This window comes from Dermacentor silvarum, chromosome 10 (assembly GCF_013339745.2).
Source record: "Dermacentor silvarum isolate Dsil-2018 chromosome 10, BIME_Dsil_1.4, whole genome shotgun sequence".
Classification (NCBI taxonomy): Eukaryota; Metazoa; Arthropoda; class Arachnida; order Ixodida; family Ixodidae; genus Dermacentor; species Dermacentor silvarum.
In genome coordinates, this window is record NC_051163.1 from 101517897 (window position 1) to 101538365 (window position 20469).

At 45.8% G+C, this 20469-nt stretch overlaps 1 protein-coding gene across 1 annotated transcript in view; it reads left to right on the top strand.

The window, feature by feature from the left end:
• LOC119466370 (ATP-binding cassette sub-family C member 2-like) overlaps positions 1–20469 on the top strand; it is an 87759-nt gene that overhangs the window by 17043 nt on the left and 50247 nt on the right. Inside the window, 6 exon segments of the mRNA XM_037726881.2 lie at positions 2–150; positions 5217–5292; positions 11288–11501; positions 15585–15895; positions 17384–17511; positions 18019–18223. Of these exon segments, the coding sequence (XP_037582809.2) occupies positions 2–150; positions 5217–5292; positions 11288–11501; positions 15585–15895; positions 17384–17511; positions 18019–18223 (1083 nt within the window).

Genomic DNA, 20469 nt, shown 5'->3' on the forward strand with positions numbered 1-20469 from the left:
CCTGAAGGAGATGGACAAGCTTGTCTTGGTGCACGGAAAGCGAATCAGAGTGTACGAGAAGCTGGAAGATCTCATCAGCGACCCCGAGTCGCCGCAGAATTTTCGCGAAGCACTTGAGCAGGACACTTCACAGCAAGGCAACAAACGCGGGTAAGAACCTGGTTTCCGCTTTGTCGCAATCCTGTCTTGCATGCAGTAGAAGCTACTGCTCAAATAGTTCGGTAGGGTTTCCGGGGAAGTAATGAGATAAGAATAAACTTTGTTTATTTAAGCGGATGCGGCAAGCAGTAGAACTTGGCTCGTCGGGAGTTGGTTTTCATCCTGCACTGCGGTGACGTCAGTAGGTAGCAATTTATCTGTTCGGCTCGCACATCCCTACTACTTCCTTCCACTAATCGGCATTCCTGTCACTAAAATTATAATTATAAAGTCATTGTGTCCTTATTTATGTATTTATTTATTTATTTTGAGTTATATGTGTTTGTTTGTTTTTTCGATCTATTTATCTATCCATCTATCTATTTAAGTATACTGGCCCCGGCAGAGCATTGAGCAGGGAAGGCATTAAGAAAAAAAAGATTAGTTAAAGCAAACAAAAAGACAGAAAAGTACATTAGAACAAGTGCAGTACAAGAAAACGAAATACAGAGGACATTCTAAGAATAATGGCGCTTTTAGCAAACAAGCCATTGGTATAGAACACGTTAGAAAACACGGGCACAACGTATTAGGACAAGTGTAGCAAACAACAAGCTACAATTTTGCAGTTTTGTTTTACATAAGCACACCCAGTGCTTTTCTAGTGAGTGACTCTCTGACACTGAGTTAAAGTAGGAAGTATCACCACGTAGTGGAACTTCAATATCAACGACACAGTGCTTTGCAGACCAAGTTACTGTTCTGCCCACTTAATGTGTACTCACAAGTGTTGTGTTCGAATGCAAAACTTTAATACTGTATGAACTGTGACCATGCGAAAAAAAATTACGGGGTTTTACGTGCCAAAACCACGATCTTATTATGAGGCGCGCCGTAATGGGAGACGCCGGAATAGTTTGGACCAACTGGGGTTCTTTAACGTGCACCTAAACCTAAGTACACGGGAGTTTTCGCATTTCACCTCTGTGGAAATGCGGCCGCCTTGACCGAGATTCGATTCCGCAACCTCGTGTTTAACAGCCCAACACCATAGCCACTAAGCAACCACGGCAGGTACAGTGATCATGAGATGTATGTGTTCTTCAGACAATCCCGTGCAACGTCATTTAGAGCCTAGTCATTTATACCTATCAGAATTGACGTTGACGCAAATTTCAACCAGCATTGTCAGCTGGATTGCACCTATTGTGCTACATGCAGTAATGACAATGTCGACTTCATGGTATCAAGGCGTGAATGTCGTATTTGTACGCAGAAGATATAACGATTACGTGGCTAATGATTTTGTGGTCCTTCATTATATCCGCATTTTCAAGGAACTGTTAGGTCCTTGCTACTATTCCACAAATGTCACGGTTTTATCATCGCAAGGCTTGTGCTTTTGTTGCTATTTTTAATCTTAAGATTGCTTCTACAGCGAAGCTGTTAATGCGACACGAAGCCCTCAAAAACGTTATATGCCAGTTATTTCCGCTTTCCAAAAAACTATAAAAGTCCCAAAGCTTATATTTCAGGAAAATCTGAGAACTGTTAGGGGCAATAATCAAGAAAGCTTTGATGCGTGTCTGAAAATTAGGGGCTAAATGAAAATTCCTAAACCATTGTTTTCGGTCCGTTTAGAAGCTTTATATGAAACGCTTAAAAATTATCGCCACTTTCCTGAGACGACCAAAAATGGCAAATGTTTCATATTCGATGAGAAAGTGCTCCACTTTGCGGGTGACATGTACTGAAAGTTTCAAATATGTAGGTTTATTACTTGCTTTCTTATTAATAACTGAATACTTATCTTCTCCAAAATTTTATGCGCCATACCAGGCATGTAGTTGTTTTTTCCCGGTCTCCTCGGACAAACTATGTGAGGTACAGTGTTCACATTCCTTTAAAGGAGGAAGCATGTCGTGAGTGACGAACCATACGTATTTATTTAGTGTAAGTTAATTACAGCCTTTGCAGAAAGTTACTTATTCAAGCGTTATAGTGTGCCACACTGCTTTATTCCACAATGTTTTTCACAGCCCTAGAATGGCTGTACGAGAGGCTTAGTTCAACTTCTGTGAAAACAGGTTACATACTAAACTTTCAGATCCCGGGCTTAAATAGTAGCTTGCAAATAAGTACTCTACCCTCGTTCTTTTCCTGTTGCCATGCGTCATAAAAAGGTTCCTAGTTGGTATCTGCGATGCCTTCGGCGAACAAAACGACGCACTTTGTTTATATTTGGCCAAAATGAGGGTCATGTTATGAGTATGTGCAGGAAAAGTTCGAAATGCGTAGTGTAAATTCAACCTTTGCAATAAATTACATAAGCAAGTGCACGGGAGCTCTTATGGCGGTGTGTTAAGAGTGACACGAAATTTATCATGCTGCCCTGGTGCAACTCCCCGAGCCACCGAGTTAAAATTTAGCGAACTAGGTGGGAATGATATGGGAAAATGTTGTTTGAAGTTAAATACATGTGCATCAAATACAGCCTTTGTAAAACATTCTTTTGAAGTATACTCGAAAGCATTATATGGCTATTTTAGGCTATGTTTCTCACTGCCCTGGCAGAACTATACGTTACTAAGAGTAAAATAGAGAGGATGTTGTGGGTTTTGAGTTGGCGACATTCGAAATTTGGGGATCATTATGATCATTATGGCCGACATACAGTACAGCGCATTTAGGTGCCGTATATAGCGTACGTATGTAGCACTCAGCGTAACTACAAATGTAACTAAGATAAAATTTAGCAAGAAATGCGGATCATGGCAGACATGTTGAATTTCTTTGTGGAGTTAAACGCATATAAATCAAATATTGCTTTTGCAATAAATATGACCAATTAAGTGTGTGAAATTGTTATACTGCCGCAATCTCCCTGTATTTGTCAGACTACTGATACAACTGCACTAGACACCAATGAAATTCAATGTTCTTAGAATAAATTTTATGTTGGCGAAACTTTCACGTTCCTGGCCTAATTAGAACTTTCGCATATAATTATTGAGCCCAAATTGTTTCCCTATTTCCATGCGTTATAAGGCATGGTTTCTCCAGTGTCCTCGGTGAACTAAACAAGGCACCTAGCTTATATCTGATCAACATAAGGGCATCATTATGAGTAAAGTGTAAAACCTCAAATTGCGTGATTTAATTGGTACTTTTGGAACAAATTACGCATGCAAGTGCTCCGGAGCGGTATGAGTACATTTTAAAAGCAGCGCAAACTTGTACACGCTACCCTGACATAACTACAAAACGCCACAAAGGCCCAACTAAACCAAATGGATCTGAGTACTATAGTAAATCTGTGTGCAAAGCTCTGTGCATGTGGTTTAAATACAGATTTTGCCAAAAATTCCTATGAGAAGTGTTAGGAAGTGTCACACGGACGTTTTCAACTGCGTTTCCGAATGTACTGAAATGACTCCGTGCTACACAAGCTTTATATTATCTTGAAATGTGGGCCATTTTAAGTACAATGTGTCGCGAAAATATAACGTTTATGGCTTAATTAGGAGTGTTACAAATGTTAATTTAGCCCTCGTTTTGTCATTTATGTAATCTTCTGTGAACTAAACAAGGCGCCTTGTTTATATTTAGTGAATCAGAAGACCGAGTAATGAGTGACGCGCAGGTAAAGCTCAAAGCAAATAGGCGAATTGCGCCCTTTGCAATAAATTACGTAAGAATGCCCTTTGGGCGTTATAAGTGTCTCTTACGTGCGGCCCATAATTTAGCTCGTTATCTTGTCAATGCTGCAAATTCCTCTGTCGTACAATTTAGCAAAAATTGGGAGAACGCTACGGCACATTTTTGTGATGTAGTGAATGCGTGTGTTTGAACAGCAGGCTTTAGAAAAAAATCCTTAATCAATTGTTCAAAAGCGTTACACAGCTGTTTTCAGCTATGTTTGCTACTGCCTTGAGATACGTTAGGACAAGTTTGTGCTTTGTGGAAATGGGGGTCATGTTAGGTGCTCTGTGTGACAAAACTTTAACGTTTCTGGCTTAATTAGACGTGTTGCAACTAATATTGAACCGTCGTTCTTCTTTTTTTGATTTATATGAGGTTTGTAATAGGCTTTTCCAGGGTCCTCGGTGAAGTGAAAAGGCACGTTGTTTATATTTGTTTAAAATTAGAAGCAAGTTATGGGTTAGTTGTAAGCGAAGTTCGAAGTGTATGGCCTAATGCAGCCTTTCTAATAAATTATCTATGGAAGCGATGCCGATTTTTGTATCTGCGTTTCACGAACAACGGAGAATTTATCCTTCTGGCCTGAGAGAACTGTGAAGGCAACCGAGATCAAATTTAGTTAAAATGGGGGTGGGGGGGGGGGGGGGGTGCGAACCTTATACAGCCAGTGTTCTGGCGAGGTACAATGTGTGTGGATGAATTACTACCTTTGTAAAAATTCCTTAACCAGTGCTCGATAGCGTTATACGCGGCCAAGGTTTCACTGACCGTACCAGTTTTATGGCGCAACATTTTAGGGTGTGAGATATAATTACAGGCAACTGATATTCTTATTGCCACACCTGAGAAACAGCCTCTCTGGAAATTGGGTTGTGATTTTTCCAGGTAGGACAAGTCTGCTGCTCTTTCTTTTTTTTTTTTTTTGGTGCTTGCTTGTTCGGTGGTATTTCGTATGCCGATTTTCCCCCATATACACGCCATTCCCCAGTAATGTATCTCGGCTTGCACCTTAATATACGCAGTTTATTTGACCCACTTAGCCAATACATGGAGTTGACGTGCCATGGCATGAGTGTCTGTGACCTAAATCTTCAGGTAACATACCGCATGTATTGCCCTATACTGCTGGGTTATGGAAAGGCCGAGCCCTGCTATTACTAAGCGTCGACATTCTAACTCGCCTTTTCAGGCAAGTCGACATTGCTTACATACTTACTTCATGGAGCGGACATGGTAACTTCATAAACTCCAGATGCTTCTCTAAACGCAATTCTAAGTATGTAATTTTGGAGGCATTGGGAATTTATTGTCGAATACTAGAAACTCACCATGACACAAGTATCGCCTTCGAATGTCTGGCATAAAACTTATTTCAGCGTTGCAGAGGAAACGCTTGAAGAGAATGACACAGAAGGAAGAATAACTGAAGAGGAGCTGGGAAAATCAACGAAGGTGAGAACACCGCCTATCCGGCATTGCCCATTATAGCAGCTTTCCCAGTGGCAGCTACAATCTCACGACGCGTCGTTGTCGTTGTAGACACCAAATCTCGAGCATTTGCGTTATGCGTATTTTGCTTAATCGTTTAAAGCTAATCACGGACACATTGCGACTTCCAATAATTGTCGTTGTCGTTGTAGACACCAAATCTCGAGCATTTGCGTTATGCGTATTTTGCTTAATCGTTTAAAGCTAATCACGGACACATTGCGACTTCCAATAATTGACAGTCACTTTAGCATACGCCAAAGAGAGTGAAGGCAAAATCCTGCGCTCAAGAGACATTCATTAAGTTACTTGGCATTCTCATTCGAATGTGTTGTTACTTCTTATTACTTGTTTTTTCCAACCAAAGGTAGCGGGTTCGAGTGCCTTAACTAACGCTACCTGACTTAATTAACCTCGCTCTAGTTAACACCAAAGGTCGTGGTTTCGAGTGCCTTAATTAACTGTATAATACCTAAATGTGCCATTATTAACTTCGCCTTGACGCCCAAGGTGGTGGGTTCGACTACCACCAAAGGTCGTGGGTTCGTGTGCCTGAGTTTAACTCTATCTTAACTAACACGATGACGACGGTTATCTGCTAACTATCAAAATTGTTGAGTGAGCATTTGCGCATAGGTAAGATGCGATGCCGGGACGGTGTAGTAAGTAAATTACTACACCGAGTCGCCATCGTGTACGATTTCGCGTCGATGACATGGTTTTCGCTCAAGGACGTTGAAGGTCGACTGAACGATGAGACGTATGAGGCTTTCGCCTTAATAAGTGCATTGTTCATATGACTGTAGGAGAGAGAGAAAGGAGAAAAGAAAAGTAGGCGGCGATTGCAACAAGGACAATGTTTGGCCGGCTGTCCAACGTTCGGAAAGGGTGAAAGGCAGTTGCGTAGCCAGAAATATTTTTTTCGGGGTCTGACTCACATTTGACCGAGTGAGGGCAGCAGGTGGGTGTTGTCGCGCGTCGCTTTATGCCCGGCATCACGCTCGCAAATATTATACAGGGGCGAGGAGGCCATCGAAGCACTGTATCCCACCATGTCCCATCCCAAAGCTATCGAAAACTCGCGTCTGGTTCACTTGGTATATATCAAAATTGGCATGACAGGGTACAAATGTATGAATAGCATGACTGATAGGTCATGACATCAATAACATTACATGCTTGTCAGTTAGGTCACGATTAACGATAATAAAATCCCGCGTGGCATATACCCGCATTGGATACGCGGGTATGAGCCAAGGATATGCGGGTATGAGCCAGGCACAAGAAAGAAAGAAAGAAGAAAAGAAAGAAAGAAATTAGGGCAGCTTGGACTAGTGGGGCAAGGCTGAAGAAACAGCGTAGCTGGGGGTCAATCATGGTTTACGAAGTTCTGCCAAGTTTTTGCTATGTATTACTATGCTATGCCAAAATTTTACCGAGTTTTGCTATTTATTGCTATATTATGCTAAAATTTTACCGAGTTTTTGTTATGTGTTGCTATGTTATGCTAAGATTTTAACAAAGTTTTGCTATGTAATGCTATGTTATGCCAAGATTTTTGCAAACCTTCATCTCTCCGGGGTTGTTTTCGGCGGGAAACGCTTCGCGCAACACTTGCATGGCGACATTGCGCTTCTCAAAGTCTCGAACCGAGTTCAGAGTAGACAGGGTGACGTCAAACCACAGCCTATCGCAGACGCGGCAGCCGTGACCAAACTCGACTTTCAAGAACTCTCGCTGAAATCGGCCGTTCGCGCCACCCATGGACTTGTAGGTTTGAGGCTGGAAGTTACGCATGACATTGTAGCCAGGATCACTTTCTCGGCGCTCGCGATCACTCAGACAAGAGCGTTCCCTGCAAAGGGCGAGGTACTCGGGATCTTCCGCTCTTCGCTGTCGCTTTGACGAAGATTCAACAGCACGGTATTCCGGGTTTGATCGCAGCCGTTGCATTCGTTCACGAGCAGCGGTGCGACGGGCTTCCCGTCGAGCCTCTTCTTTCTCGGGGGCTACGTACTTCTTCGGCCGACCCATGTTTCTAGGCGGCGCAAATGATGTGCTCGGCGCAGAGACACTAGGCAATGTGCTGCCGTCGCGGCGTCACTGAGCTTTATACGAAGGCCGCGAACGAAGCGGCACGCTGTGACGTCATGACTTTTTTTTTCTCCGCCTACACGGCTGTGGAAGCTTAGCAATATAGACGAGAAAACGATCGCCTGAAGGCGCTGCTGCGCCTCCTAACAGCGCCCCCAATGTGGAAATTTCAAGCAGCGCGGTCGCTCCGCGGTGCAGTCTCCGCTTTGTTTGCATTGTTTTGCCCGCGCTTTCCTTCGCTGCTCGTGCTCACGGCGCTCCGTTTTCGACGGCGGCAGATCGCCTGCTTGCTGAACAGCGATGCAAAGACTGCAGTGCGATTTCAAGACGGTTGCCGACGCCAACAGTGTTTTCGTGGCGGCAACCTCAAGAAAGGGGAGCGTCTGCTTCCACACGTGTGTGGTGTTGAAAAATTGTGGGCGGTGATGTGACAGTGAAAGCCAAGTGCGTGTCGGAGGTGTCCAACAAAATTGTATACGACATCGAGTTAGAGGTAGACACCGAGCTCAGTAACTTAGTCACTTTTATTTCTTTATGATGCAGTCATAAAGCGGTCATGCATGCTTGGAGAGATGTGCAGAGGCGGTGACGATTGCGGTTGGTTTCGTTGGTCGCTGGGCGCGCACACACCGCTGCTCTCGTTTTGGCTCCCAGGGAGTGGCATCCGCACTATCGGAACAGAAAGAACACATGCATTAGGCAGCAATAACCGAATAAAATTAATTAACGATGTAAGTACTACGCATAATGCCTTACATCATGCTGTATAAATATTTAATTGTATATCATGCCTTATTCAATGCTAGAGTCATGGCAACTCATTGCATTATTGAGCAAGGTATCTTTTCACTGGCCATGAGAAATCACTCGTACAAACTGCTACGCGAAATGAACCCAGGTCACGGTAACCAGCGATTACCTTGGGACCAGCAGCACGAGCGCAAGAATTAGCGATACATGCCTCACCAAAGCAAATCTAGTTTCTCGTCGGGCGAATGCCCCGCCGCAGCAAAAGTAAGCTCACACCGATGGCCGGCTACTACACGAAACGAAGATTCTTGGCGGGAAGAGTGAAGCAGGAAGAATGTGCAAGGTGGCAATTACTTTAAAACATGCTTGGATACTGTGAACCCAGAAAGCATGGCCAAGCAACAAACACAATGCGCGCGTCTCGGGCAGCTGCTTTGCGATCTGCCGCTTACCGACGCATGCGATTACCGCAGCTTGCATTAAATACGGATTGCTACCACACAAAAGACAAGTAACGTGCGGCCCTATTTGTTGCCTGTGCAACTAGGAATTTAAGTTGCAGCGTTTGGAAAAAGGATATAATTATCTTGAGCCAGTCTTTGCCGATCGCGAGTGAACGAAAAGTACAGTCAATTAAATTGGTAGGTTTTACGTGCCAAAAGCAAAATATCATTATGAGGCACGCTGTAATGAAGGGTCTAAGAAATAAATTTGACCACCGGGGCTTCTTTAACGTGCACAAAAATCAAAGTACATGGCAAGAACTGTCTTGCATTTCGCCCCCATCGAAATGCGGCCGCCGTGGCCGGGAATCGAGCTCGCGTCGTCGAGCTTAGCGGCGCTACACGTATGCATTTACCGCTAAGCTAACATGGCGGATTTCACTGTACGATTCAACTACGCGACACGTCTAAACAAACGGCCATGCGCTAAATACAGGCACATTACTATTGCGTTTTTATCGAGCTGCCGTGATATTGCACGCGAATGCGAAAGTACGTGACTTACATGACTCGGCGCACTGCAGTTATCCACGCTTGTCGTCTGTCCTCCTCGTACCACCTCTCCCGAATTCTGTAGAACTTCACGGGCAGCTTTCGACTTTTCGAGGCTCTTGTGGCAATCAACAACACAGCAGTATTGCGTGCCACCTTTCCTGGTTGATGAGGTCGCGCTCACCGTCATGAAAACAACGCACGTGGTCGCTCCCGCCTTAGAGAACACCGGCGCGCGCTGGCCCGGCGGCGACCTTCGACACTTTCATCCTTCCGCCAGGGGAGTGGGCGGCGCTGGTGCCGCGCGGGCAAACTTTAGGTTGCCTCGTCTATACGGGAAGCGGCGGTGCAGCGTCGCGCGACCGGGCGCAGACATGCCAGGTGGTTGCTAGGCGACGCATAGTGACGTCAGAGCTAGGCGCAGCGCGAGCCAGGCTGAGCTGTGCCAAGTGGTTGCTAGGCAACGCAGTGAGGGCATAGATCAGCGGAGTTTCTTCGAACGATTTGTAGCCGAACCTCGACCTTCAACAGATACGCTGTTAAAGGAAAGAAAGAAATCACGTGTGCCTCATACCGGGGCCGCACATTTCCGCTTCAATGGTTTACCATTTGTACGGGTGCATGGGCGGTGAACATTTTTTTTTTTTACTCGTTGGCGCCGAACGTCACATCGGTTATCTTCGTAACGGAAGTTCATCGTGGGCCCCGTAACAAAACACTTTCATGTTAAAAGGGAAATAGATGACAGAGGAACACAAACGCTCACGCATGCCGAGGGCGCCACGCCGTCCAAAACATTCGCATAAGCATGGAAGTCCTTCACTACCTTGCCGGCCGGCGAACTCTGGGGACTGTATTGTAGTAGAAGCAGCACTGACAGTGATGAATCCTTCAAACATCGCAATGCGTTAGAGAATGCGAGCCCTTGTAATTGAAATGAAGGATACGGGCAGAATACGTGCTCATAGACAACATATACAGAAGACAAGTACCCTCACGTGACTGCTCTGCGTACTGTACAGTACCCAGAGCAGTCACGCTCTGACATTACTCTGATTAGCCTGATTACCCATTACATTACCCTGAGCACCCGTGATGACATTACCCTGCTTATCTTTCACTGCAAACATCTTGCGCTGTCCTAGGCCAAGTTTTCTTTTCACCGATTTCATGCTGCGGCTGGTTTTGACTGCTTGTTCAATTTTCCCGACGTTATAATTTCGAATTATATTTACTTTCTTCTTGTTCATCAGCTTTGACAGTTCAGCGAGTTCCATTTGATCTTTTGAGATAGACACTTCCATGCTTTGTCGTTTATTTATTAGGTAGTTTGTTACTTGGGTAGCTTTCCTACTGGTTGCTGTGGTGCCTCCTCTAGAGTCTCTGCAGGAGTGCGTATATCTAAGTCAATTACTCACAGGGGACTCCCATCATGCGAAGGAAACTTACAGAAGAGTAAAAATGAGTTGCAGCGCATACGGCCGCCATGACTAAATACTCGGAGGAAGTTTGCCGCTGTTGTTAAAAAGAAACGCGTGCAATCATTGCGTTGTACCGGTGCTAACATATCGGCCGGAGGCTTGGAGGTTAACAAAGAAGCTCGAGAAAAAATTAAGGACCGCACACAGAGCGATTGAAAGAAAAGTGTTAGGACTAACGCACGGAGTAAGATAAGACTTACTCCGTGGTCTAACGTTAAGAGAGAGGAAGAGAGCGGTGTGGATCAGAAATCAGATGGGGATAGCCGATGTTCTAATTGACATTAAGAGAAAAAAAATTAAGCTGGGCAGGACATGTAATGCGTAGGGCAGATAACCGATGGACCATTATAGTTACATAATAAGTGCCAAGGGAAGAGAAGCGCAGTCGAGGACAGCAGAAAATTAGGTGAGGTGATGAAATTAGGAAGTTTACAAGCGCAAGACAGGGATAATTGTAGATCACTGGGAGGAGCCTTCGTCCTGCAGTGGACATAAAATAGGATGATGATGATGATGATGATGATGATGATGATGATGATGATGATGATGATGATGATGATGATGATGATGATGATGATGATGATTGTGATGATGATGAGGCACGAAACTATGCGTACAAACTACTCGTATTCCTTCCAGACGGAGTGGCAGCTGCTGGGCAGCCTGCTTCGCTTGGCGCAGTGGCCAGCTCCCATCAGCGTCCTCATGTTTATAGGTTCTGCGGCCGCCTTCGGAATGCAGCAGCTCTGGATCAAGCGGTGGACAGACGCCTCCGCGATTCGTGACTCTGCGGCTTCCTTGGAGTCGCAACCACCGTGGGTTCCCATCCTCGTAGCCTTGTGTCTCGCAGACGGTAGGTCATGCGTTCACATTGCAGACGGTCCTTTGTCCCGCTTGGTATCGGTGACTGTGGCCAGGTTTCCTGCCAACTTCCGTTATTTTCACTAGGCTAATTCGACTTTTCACTTAATTCGGATAAACTGGAAAACCTCGGGGAGAAAATCGTTGAAGAAAAAGTCATTTACTTGGAACTCGAAAGCAAGCTGCTTCAGTTCATTCGGCCTCCATCGACCCCCACCGACGTCCCACACTTGAGCGCATCAATTACTAGAAGCTTGAAATCACAAGAAATTCCGCAAACGACGCTGCTGTTTCCCTAAGCGCGAAGGTGATTTATTTTACTTTACTTTCTTGTAAATGCGAAGCATTTAAAGTCTGTTGTCCCGCGTCCCACACCCCCACAGCACATGCACCTCCCCTCCCCCTCTCTCTCCTCTCCTACGCTCCCCCCCTTTCTCTCCTCGAGGAATCCAGAGCGGCGCGCTCGACAGGTGGTGCGACAGCTGCATACTCCACTGGGGGCGCCCCGGTAGTTCCGCGGTATGAAAATGACGGAGCGCGCGCGCATTCTCTCTCCTGTGCAGCGCCGCGATGAGCGTTCGGGCCGCTGCCGCGAAACCATCTCCCGCTCAAGCTAACCATCTCCCCACTGCTTCGCATCCACACACAACATGCCCTTTTAACATGCCCTTTAGCAGGAGATGGAGTAATTTTTTATAACTTCTTTTTCATACCTTTCTTTTTTTTCTGTTGTCGGAAGCAGAAGACAGCTTTTAAACATGTCGGCGCCCTTTGCCGCATGTTAATTGAGTCGCGCTTCAAGATCATTAAGAAAAATGATATTACAGACTACATCAAGCAGTGGATGTGAATTCACAAAGATTGCAAAGATTTTGAAGCACAGCATAATTCGCTTTTGGCTAAAGCGTCGCAGGCTGATTCGTGATGGCAATTCGGACTGAACCGCCATTTTGGGGGCATGTTGGTGAATATTACGTTTGTATGCACCACTTGTCCGTTTTGGCCTATAATTAATCAAAATAAGCTATGATCTGCAGCGACTATAAGAACAGTGTAGAAGTTGTTTGAAGAACAAACGTACGGTTCCTACTGTCGACTACGGGATAACTCTGCGGTGGATTCTGTCTTGTCAACAAGCTTTGCATCTTTTCTCTTCATGGGGCACGCAATTAACCTCAAATCATAGTCATACCTACATAACCAACAGTCAAAATAAGTGCAATGTAAACTACATACTTCAAACACTCTTGTAGACTATCAGGGATTTCAAGAATTTGAAAGCTAATGGCTTACTTTAGCTCTTTCGGCCGTTTTCGTGGTAGGTCGGCGGTACGACGCGGGTCGCACTTGGGGGAGGGAAGGCGAGGAAACACGCAGAGGGAAAGGGTGCTACTCTCGGGCAACAGTTGTTGCGAAGAGGGGCGGGTGATCTCTTGCGTGAACGAGTGGCTGGGAAGGGGCTGCAATGAGGGAGGGGGTGGGGGAAGCGCACTGTCGCTCGTTCCTCGCAGGAAGGTAAGGGAAAGGGCGTGGGCTCTCGGGCAAGCGAGTGGCCAGAAGGAAGTATAGGAAGGAGGAGGGAAGGCTGTCGCCCGCTTGTTCGCCTCACTTCTCGCTGGCCGCGCGCCGGCTGGCCAGCCTATCGTGGACGTCGGACGATGCGGCGGGCAAGAAGCCATGGCAGATTCTCGCCCACGAAGTAAACACCGCAGACGCAGGCGAGCATTCCTTCGAACGCTTACGCCAACACAACAAGAGCATGAATAATAAATAGTCGTTGCGCAGGGCCTAGGAGAATGAGGATGTATGCTGCACTTCCGCACACGTGCATGCGGAAGTGCACGCGCACGCGGAAGTGCACCACCCCAAGCGACTTACGTCACGTGCGTGACGGAAGTCACTTGTGGTAGTGGTGCTTGTCTAATGTCGACAGCTTCGCAGTACATCCACGTTCACGGGGTGGGATGGAGGAAGATTCATTTATATGCAGAGACGATAATGTCAATAAAATGGTCATATGCTTCGTCGATTAAAGAGCATGTCAGTACATCACCCCAATCTATCAAGCTAATTTTCTCCCTAAAAGATAAAATTGTGGGTGTATTGATATGTGGATAATGTATCCCCGGTGAAACTAGATTTTTCTGTTTCACACGCTTCTTCAGAATAAAGAAAATGTGCAAGTTATCTCTGATTAAGAGGTTAAGAACACCTAAACATATGCTGTCCTGCATTGCATCAGTAATAAACAGTTCTGTCAGTGTGGCACTTGTAGCCGGTATTCCCGTCGGTATAGCAACCACATTTGTGCAAAAGATAGAGGGAATAATTGAAGATAGCTTTGCCTTTTTGTTAGGGGTACCTAACATGCCGATGTTTCAACCATCGCCGAGTACTCAAGTGTATTCGTGATTACTTACAAAAATAGTCATGAATACGAGTACACGCGAGATCATCGAGGCCTTTACGATTATCAAGTCCGGACCTTCTTGCGTCAGTACGGCATTCATTAATTACTTCACAAGGAAACCACGGCGTCTGCATAATTAACCCACTCCTCCCTCTCCCCCCTCACGTGTACTCAGAATCTCCTAGTCATTAATGTAATAAAATTTTGTGTGTGCCTACTGTGCCTTCTTGCGTTTGATTTGGTTTTTTTTTTCCTACGTCTTTGCTCCCTGCGAAATGAACTTTAGTTGAGAGGCAGTGCCCGTGTAGTCCGTTTCCCTAATTTCTCGCCACGTTTCTTGGCCTGTTAGCCGTATTATGTCGTCATAACAACAAGCCCGAAATCACGAATCATTTCGCAAAGAAACGAAGTGTTGTAGTTTAAAATTCTACGCTATACGTATACAAAGTTAGAGCATCGTGATATCGCATTAAAACATATAGTTGCAGATAAATCTGATATGCCTTCCCAAGGCGCTCACAACAACTTAAAGGGAACGGGTGGTTCTAGACATGCTATAATGTAACGCTCTGCAATATTCTGTTGCTGTATTTGTTATTGTGTTAATTATTTGTTGTTGAAAAACTTCTTATGGTTTGAAATGTACACGCGTGAAAATTTGCGTTGTGGGATCATAACAACTTCAAGCGTGCCTTCGTGCCAAAGTTCCAAATGCACTACCACAAGAAGGGTGGGCTTCGTCAGGCGTTTAGTCTCTAGCCTGCTCCCTGCATGTGTGCTGCATGGTGTTGTACATGTAAAGAGAAGGCTCAAGAAATTTGATAAAATAACTGCCCAATGTATATGTAAACGGGTTGGTCTATATTCTTCTGCTTTCTTTTCTTCTTTTATTTATCGTAAGAGCCCATCGGGCAATACATGGGGGTGGGGCGCATTTTATTACAATGAATACCAAAAATATCATGAGTGTAACAAAGCTTACAAAGGATGCTAAAAAGTTTGTGTGTGGTACAAAAGATTACACCACCAGACGAAGTACACGCCATTCCCACTTCTTGAATTACCATGGCTGAAATCATCACAGATAAACACTTGGATTGGAAAGGGCAGGTACACTTTCTCATTTACAATTGAAGACCACATAATAGAACACGCAATTTCTTTCACAAAAATAGTAAGTTCTGTACTCGCTGACATTGTCCTGTGGACCAAAAAGGCGTCGGGCATTCTTACAAATGTGTGAATGATAGGTTATGGGAGCAAAGCTACAATAACCGGTAAACGATCCTGCATTTCGTTCCGAAAGTATACTTTTTTTCATCTTCCTTTTACAAATTCCGGTTAGTGAACCAGCATCTGGATCAGCTAATTAGAGGGATATTCGATTTTCTTGAAATAGAACGGTGCAGGACGTACTGAGTCAGCAGCCCTTCAGCTTCTCTCTGATTATCGTCACGCAGCATTACGATTGCTAATGAGGAAATGTTGTTATTCTTGTACAAATGGCCGGTTCTGCGAATAAAGGTTCAGTTGAAGGCACTGTATGTATGCCTTTCTCACTTCGTGCCGTTGTCGTGCACTGCAATTTCATTGACATTCCTTTGCTCGTTGCATGGTCAGTGGCAATATTTCTAATGGCGACGTATCTCTGTGTCTTCCTCACAGTGACCTTTCGGATTCTGGGGAGCGTACTGGTCGCCCTCACCGTGAAGTTCCTTTCACGGTCGCTTCACAACGACATGCTGAGTCACTTGCTGCAGAGTCCCGTGTCCTTCTTCGATTCAACACCGCGAGGCCGCGTTCTGAACCGCTTCTCCACCGACGTGGAACTTGTAGAGGCACGCTGCTTCATCCCCGCCAAACAGACCATCCAGAACACGCTCATCATGATCGCCAAGGTGGCAATCGTGGGAACACAGTCGCCCGTGGTCGTCGCCATTACGCTTATTGTAGCTCTATTTGTCGCTTACACAATGGTGAGCGCGTGTATCGTTTTAGTCAGTGGCATTTTACAAAAGACGGGGGAGGGTGTTTTGTTGATGATTATGAGCGTGGAGGGTGCGAATGTCACACGAATACTTTTCACCGACTAAATAAGTAATTTTAATGTGAGAGGATTAGAGGCATATCTTGCGTTTTCTTTATTTATCCGCATGGCTAGAAAATGTAGGCGTCTCCTGAAGGCAATGCAGTGTAACATGGTGTCATAAAGCGCGTGCTGTCACGTGGGGAATAATTTCAAAGAGCGACTTTGGCACGAGAGAAGCATGCCTGCCATCGTGGTTAGAGCAATGGGATACTGTGCTGCTTAAGAGAGAGAGGCCCTATTCTACTATCGGGTGAACACCACCATGGTGTTGATGGGGCACGCATTTTTTATGGTATTACAGGCAGGCTTCAACCCCTTCGGAGGTACCTAACAAGAAGTACGCAAGTGTGTCGTACTAAATGTACGGAAGTGTGTCGCGGTGTGCAGGAGATCGCAGCAGAGATACGAGGTATAGAAACGTAACTTTGATAAACCAGACTCAGCAATGTCGCACGTGCATGACTCACGTGCGCGCAGCTGCAGAGAGCATGCTATCTAAGCATGCTATCGTACACTTCGAGAGCTGAAGGTGCCAAGTACGGGCCAAGTGTGTCTTTTTACTGCGATAGCAATTATATGGACACTCCAAGCGGATCTCTGCCGTTGGCATTGTCGTCGTTGTCGCCGTGAGGTGCCGTTTAAAGTCCAAGGGCGATAAAATCGTCGCCGCGCGCCGTATGCTGTATGTGCGAGTGAAAGCACGCGAGGGACGCGCGCTTTCGCGGAGAGCGAACGCACGGCGAAGAGCAAACGTGACTTCTTACGTCGTGCGAAAGGCCGTGGGGGTATGGGAGGGAGGAAGGGGAGGCGACGTTAGCGGCAGCACCAAATGCGTATCTTGCGACCGGGCGCAAGGGGAACTGGCGACTGAATCTCCCATGCTAATGCGGAAAGCGGGAAGGCAGCAGTAGAGGGAGGGGTGCGGCTTCTACTGAGCCAGCAACTGCGTACTTGTACTTTGCGCGGCTCCGGGCTGTCACGCGCACTGTGTCTTGAAAGCGATCTCCACACGGCTCTTAGCTTTGTATGCGCTGTGATTTCGCCGCTCAGTTTCCGTTGAAGCGGTAGACCGCACGAACCCTCTCTCGCTGCTGTTGGTGCGCTTGCTCACGCCAGCGTATTGACCGTGGTTGTCTGCAGTGATTTAGTGTAATCTATTCATGTTTGCTTGTGCGCGCTGACACCAGGCTTGTTAATTCAGTTAGTAAGTGAACGTGTCCAAGTTTATGCCGCAGACGAAACTACTTTCCTTACTCCGTATAGCTCTCTACTAATTTGCTATCGCAATTGATGCCTCGCCTTTCGGGCGAAACTGCGACTTTCTTTTCTTTATTTTTCTGCACTCTGTCTTCCTGCACCTTCTTACCGTTCGCAGAGGGTGACAATAAAGACAGCCAACTGCGCCCGCTACGCAGAGAGCCTGGCCATGTCTCGCCTTCTGCAGCACGCTACAGAAACCGCGGACGCGCTGAGCACTGTGCGAGCATACGGTGTGGTCGACAGGTGCGAATTTAATATTTCTATTAGCATCTGTGTTAAATCAGGTGGCGACAAATATTATTGGCGTTGGATGCGAGTTGTAGCCACAGGAAGGTTTAGCCTGGCGAAAAAGGCGCGCAATTGCTCCGCCTGAGTGTCTCTTACAATGTCACTGCGATACGTTACCACATGTCCTTCAAACCCGTATCTCTTAGAGATGAAAAAAAAAGATGTGAAGCCTGTGAAGCTATTTACGCGTTGCAATACCCTAAGGTAGCAGTATTCATAGGTCTGCTTTATCTGGTAATCTTACAAACGACCATGATTAAACTAGAAGCGCAAAAGTAGGACTTGGACACAAGAGACAATAACATAGCGCTTCTGTTCTGGTATGTGCGAGTTTTATACTTTGGCCACTGTTTTTCCAATCGTATATAACCAACCGGCGCAAACCTGCTCCTAGCCGTCCCACCCCCATCGTTTCAACTGCTCCTTGTCCAGCCTATAAACGTAGCTTGCTTCTTTCGGCAGGTTGCGCCGCCACTTCTGCCGCCTAGTGGACGAGGCCAACCGCGGATTCATCTGCTTCGTAAACGCGTCCCGCTTTTCACGAACGGTGACCGCTACCTTTGGCTTCGTTGTGGTCGTCTGCACCTTGGTAGCCAGCATAGCATTTGCTGGCTCTTTGGGACCCGACCCGAGCAGCCTCGGACTGGCACTGAGCAACGCTTGCGCGGTACGTGTCCTTTCGTCCTTACTTGAATACCGGCCGAATAAACCATCCAACAATAACTGTTGACGTTAATGAGATGTGCATTCAAGCAATGTGGCGAGAAACCGTATGCTGAAGACACCTTTATTTAGAATTTCTAGTCATGGAAAGAGGATAAGAATGTTTTGATTTAATAATGTTGGACCGCAGGCCCTTCAGCCTGTGGTCCGCAGGCCTTCGCCGCTTTGTTGGCGTTGAAGCGAGAGGCAGCACGAAGGGGAATCGCTCCCGGTTGCGGGCGCCATCTTGAAAGCGACCGTCTTACGTGACGGTTTTTCTCGTTGAGTAAGCATTGAAATGCTCACGCATTTAAAAACTGAGTGGAATATTTTTACGTTATACCGGTCATGAATGTGACTATGCTTTGCGTTGCTGTGTTTCAAAGTTTATTTTCACATTAGCGTGGCTTTAGTGTACTAATGTGACTAGACTTTGTATTGCATGTGTTTCAAAGTTGACTTTCAGTTTTGATAAGGCTTTATGGTATTTCTTTTTTATATCTGTGGCCTTTATTATCTGGGCATCCCCGTGTGAAAAGCAGTAAACCGGCGCCATTTAAAGGCGCCAACATGTCCGAAGCATCATCTCATCGTCATCATCAGCATGTTCATCTTCGAACATCACAAAGAAATCTTCACTAAACGCGGCCTCCCGCACCCACTTTTTTCCCGCTGGCACTGTACAATTAGGGTTCAGCGTAAATCTGAGTTAAAGTGAATCGATTATTGGGGCTTTATGGCGCAAGGGCCAGTTCTCCCCAAAGAGCGTCAGACTTCAATGAACAACGGCGCGAGTTAATAGGCGTCTATTTCAGGCTAGGCCTAAAGCGTTTAGTTATTGTGAGCTAGAAAAGCGGGCATTCCCCATTTTATAAGTCGAGCGTGCACTTATGGAGAGCGCTGGTAGCAAGTGAAGGGCACTGAGAAAGAGGTTAGACACCGGCACAGAGCAAGGTGCCTGATTTATCCAAAGTATTGTAATCGCACTAAAAAAATGAAATCATTTCGCCCGATGCTTGCTAACTCTATATTCAGTATGTCTGTTCGCCGACCGTCATATTTATTCTTTTTAAACAATTAAATTGTTTATTTATCGTATGATCGTCGCGCCTGACCTGTTTCCCTACTTAGGCTGCTGAGTTCATTGCCCGGTGCGATAATTATCGTTGCAAAATGGAAACGTCAGTCGTAGGATTGTTCGTTCCCAAACCACGATCTGACTGTGAGACACGCCATAGTCGGAGACTCCAAATAAATTTTGACCGCGTGGGGGTCTATAACGTGCACCTAAATCTAAGCACACGAACGTTCTTTATTTTCGCTCCCATCGAAATGCGGCCACTGCGTGAACGGGATCTCTCACGCGACCTCGAGCTCCATAGCATAACGCCATCTATTGGGCTACAGCGGCGAATGAAATGGGGCGCTGCAGTCGTACCATACATTCAGTGGTTAGAGAACCAAGCACATGCAGGGTGTTTCAGCGAACACTTTCAAAAGTGTTTAAAGGTTGGCTGTGGCACATAGCACCACTCTAGTTCATGGGCTGGTGTACTCGAAGAGGCGGACATTACATGCACAAAAAATTGAATTGCATAATGTACTAATTAATAAAAAAGTGCTGGTGAAATGTTTAACTAATAAATTTAGGGCCCATTATGCAATCTACAAATTCCAGCCGTGGAGTTCGCAAGGCGGATTCACTTCGAACGAATTCTCAGGATAACACCAGTTTCGAGATATTAATTCTCGAGCTTTGCGGAGAAATGCATTGGCGTTCCAGTTACTTTCTTAACAAAACGTCGTTTTATACATTGAAGCACAAAATTAACTGGAACTCCCATGTAAGTGTTCGCTGAAACACCCGATTTAGACTTGCACTTACAGTAAGTTGATGCGGGTATTTGTTTTCAGCTCAAAAAAAAAAATTCGTCGGCCCTTCAAGATGGTTAACCAGTGAAGTTGAAACATGCGGCCCCGGTGTTTATTACTGGGTTAATCCCGAGGGTTCATTAAACTATTTCTCAATTATGAGGTCGAGGAAAGAACGAAGTCACTGACGGCACGCCCGCAGTCCACCGTTGTCGCTTGCGTACGATGTCTCGAGTTTACTCGGCGGCGTGGTAAGCAGCATCCGCCCGCCATTGCCACTTGTGATTCTTCGGAACTAAATTGCTTCAAAATTAAATCTGTCCGTCACGTAAGACAGTC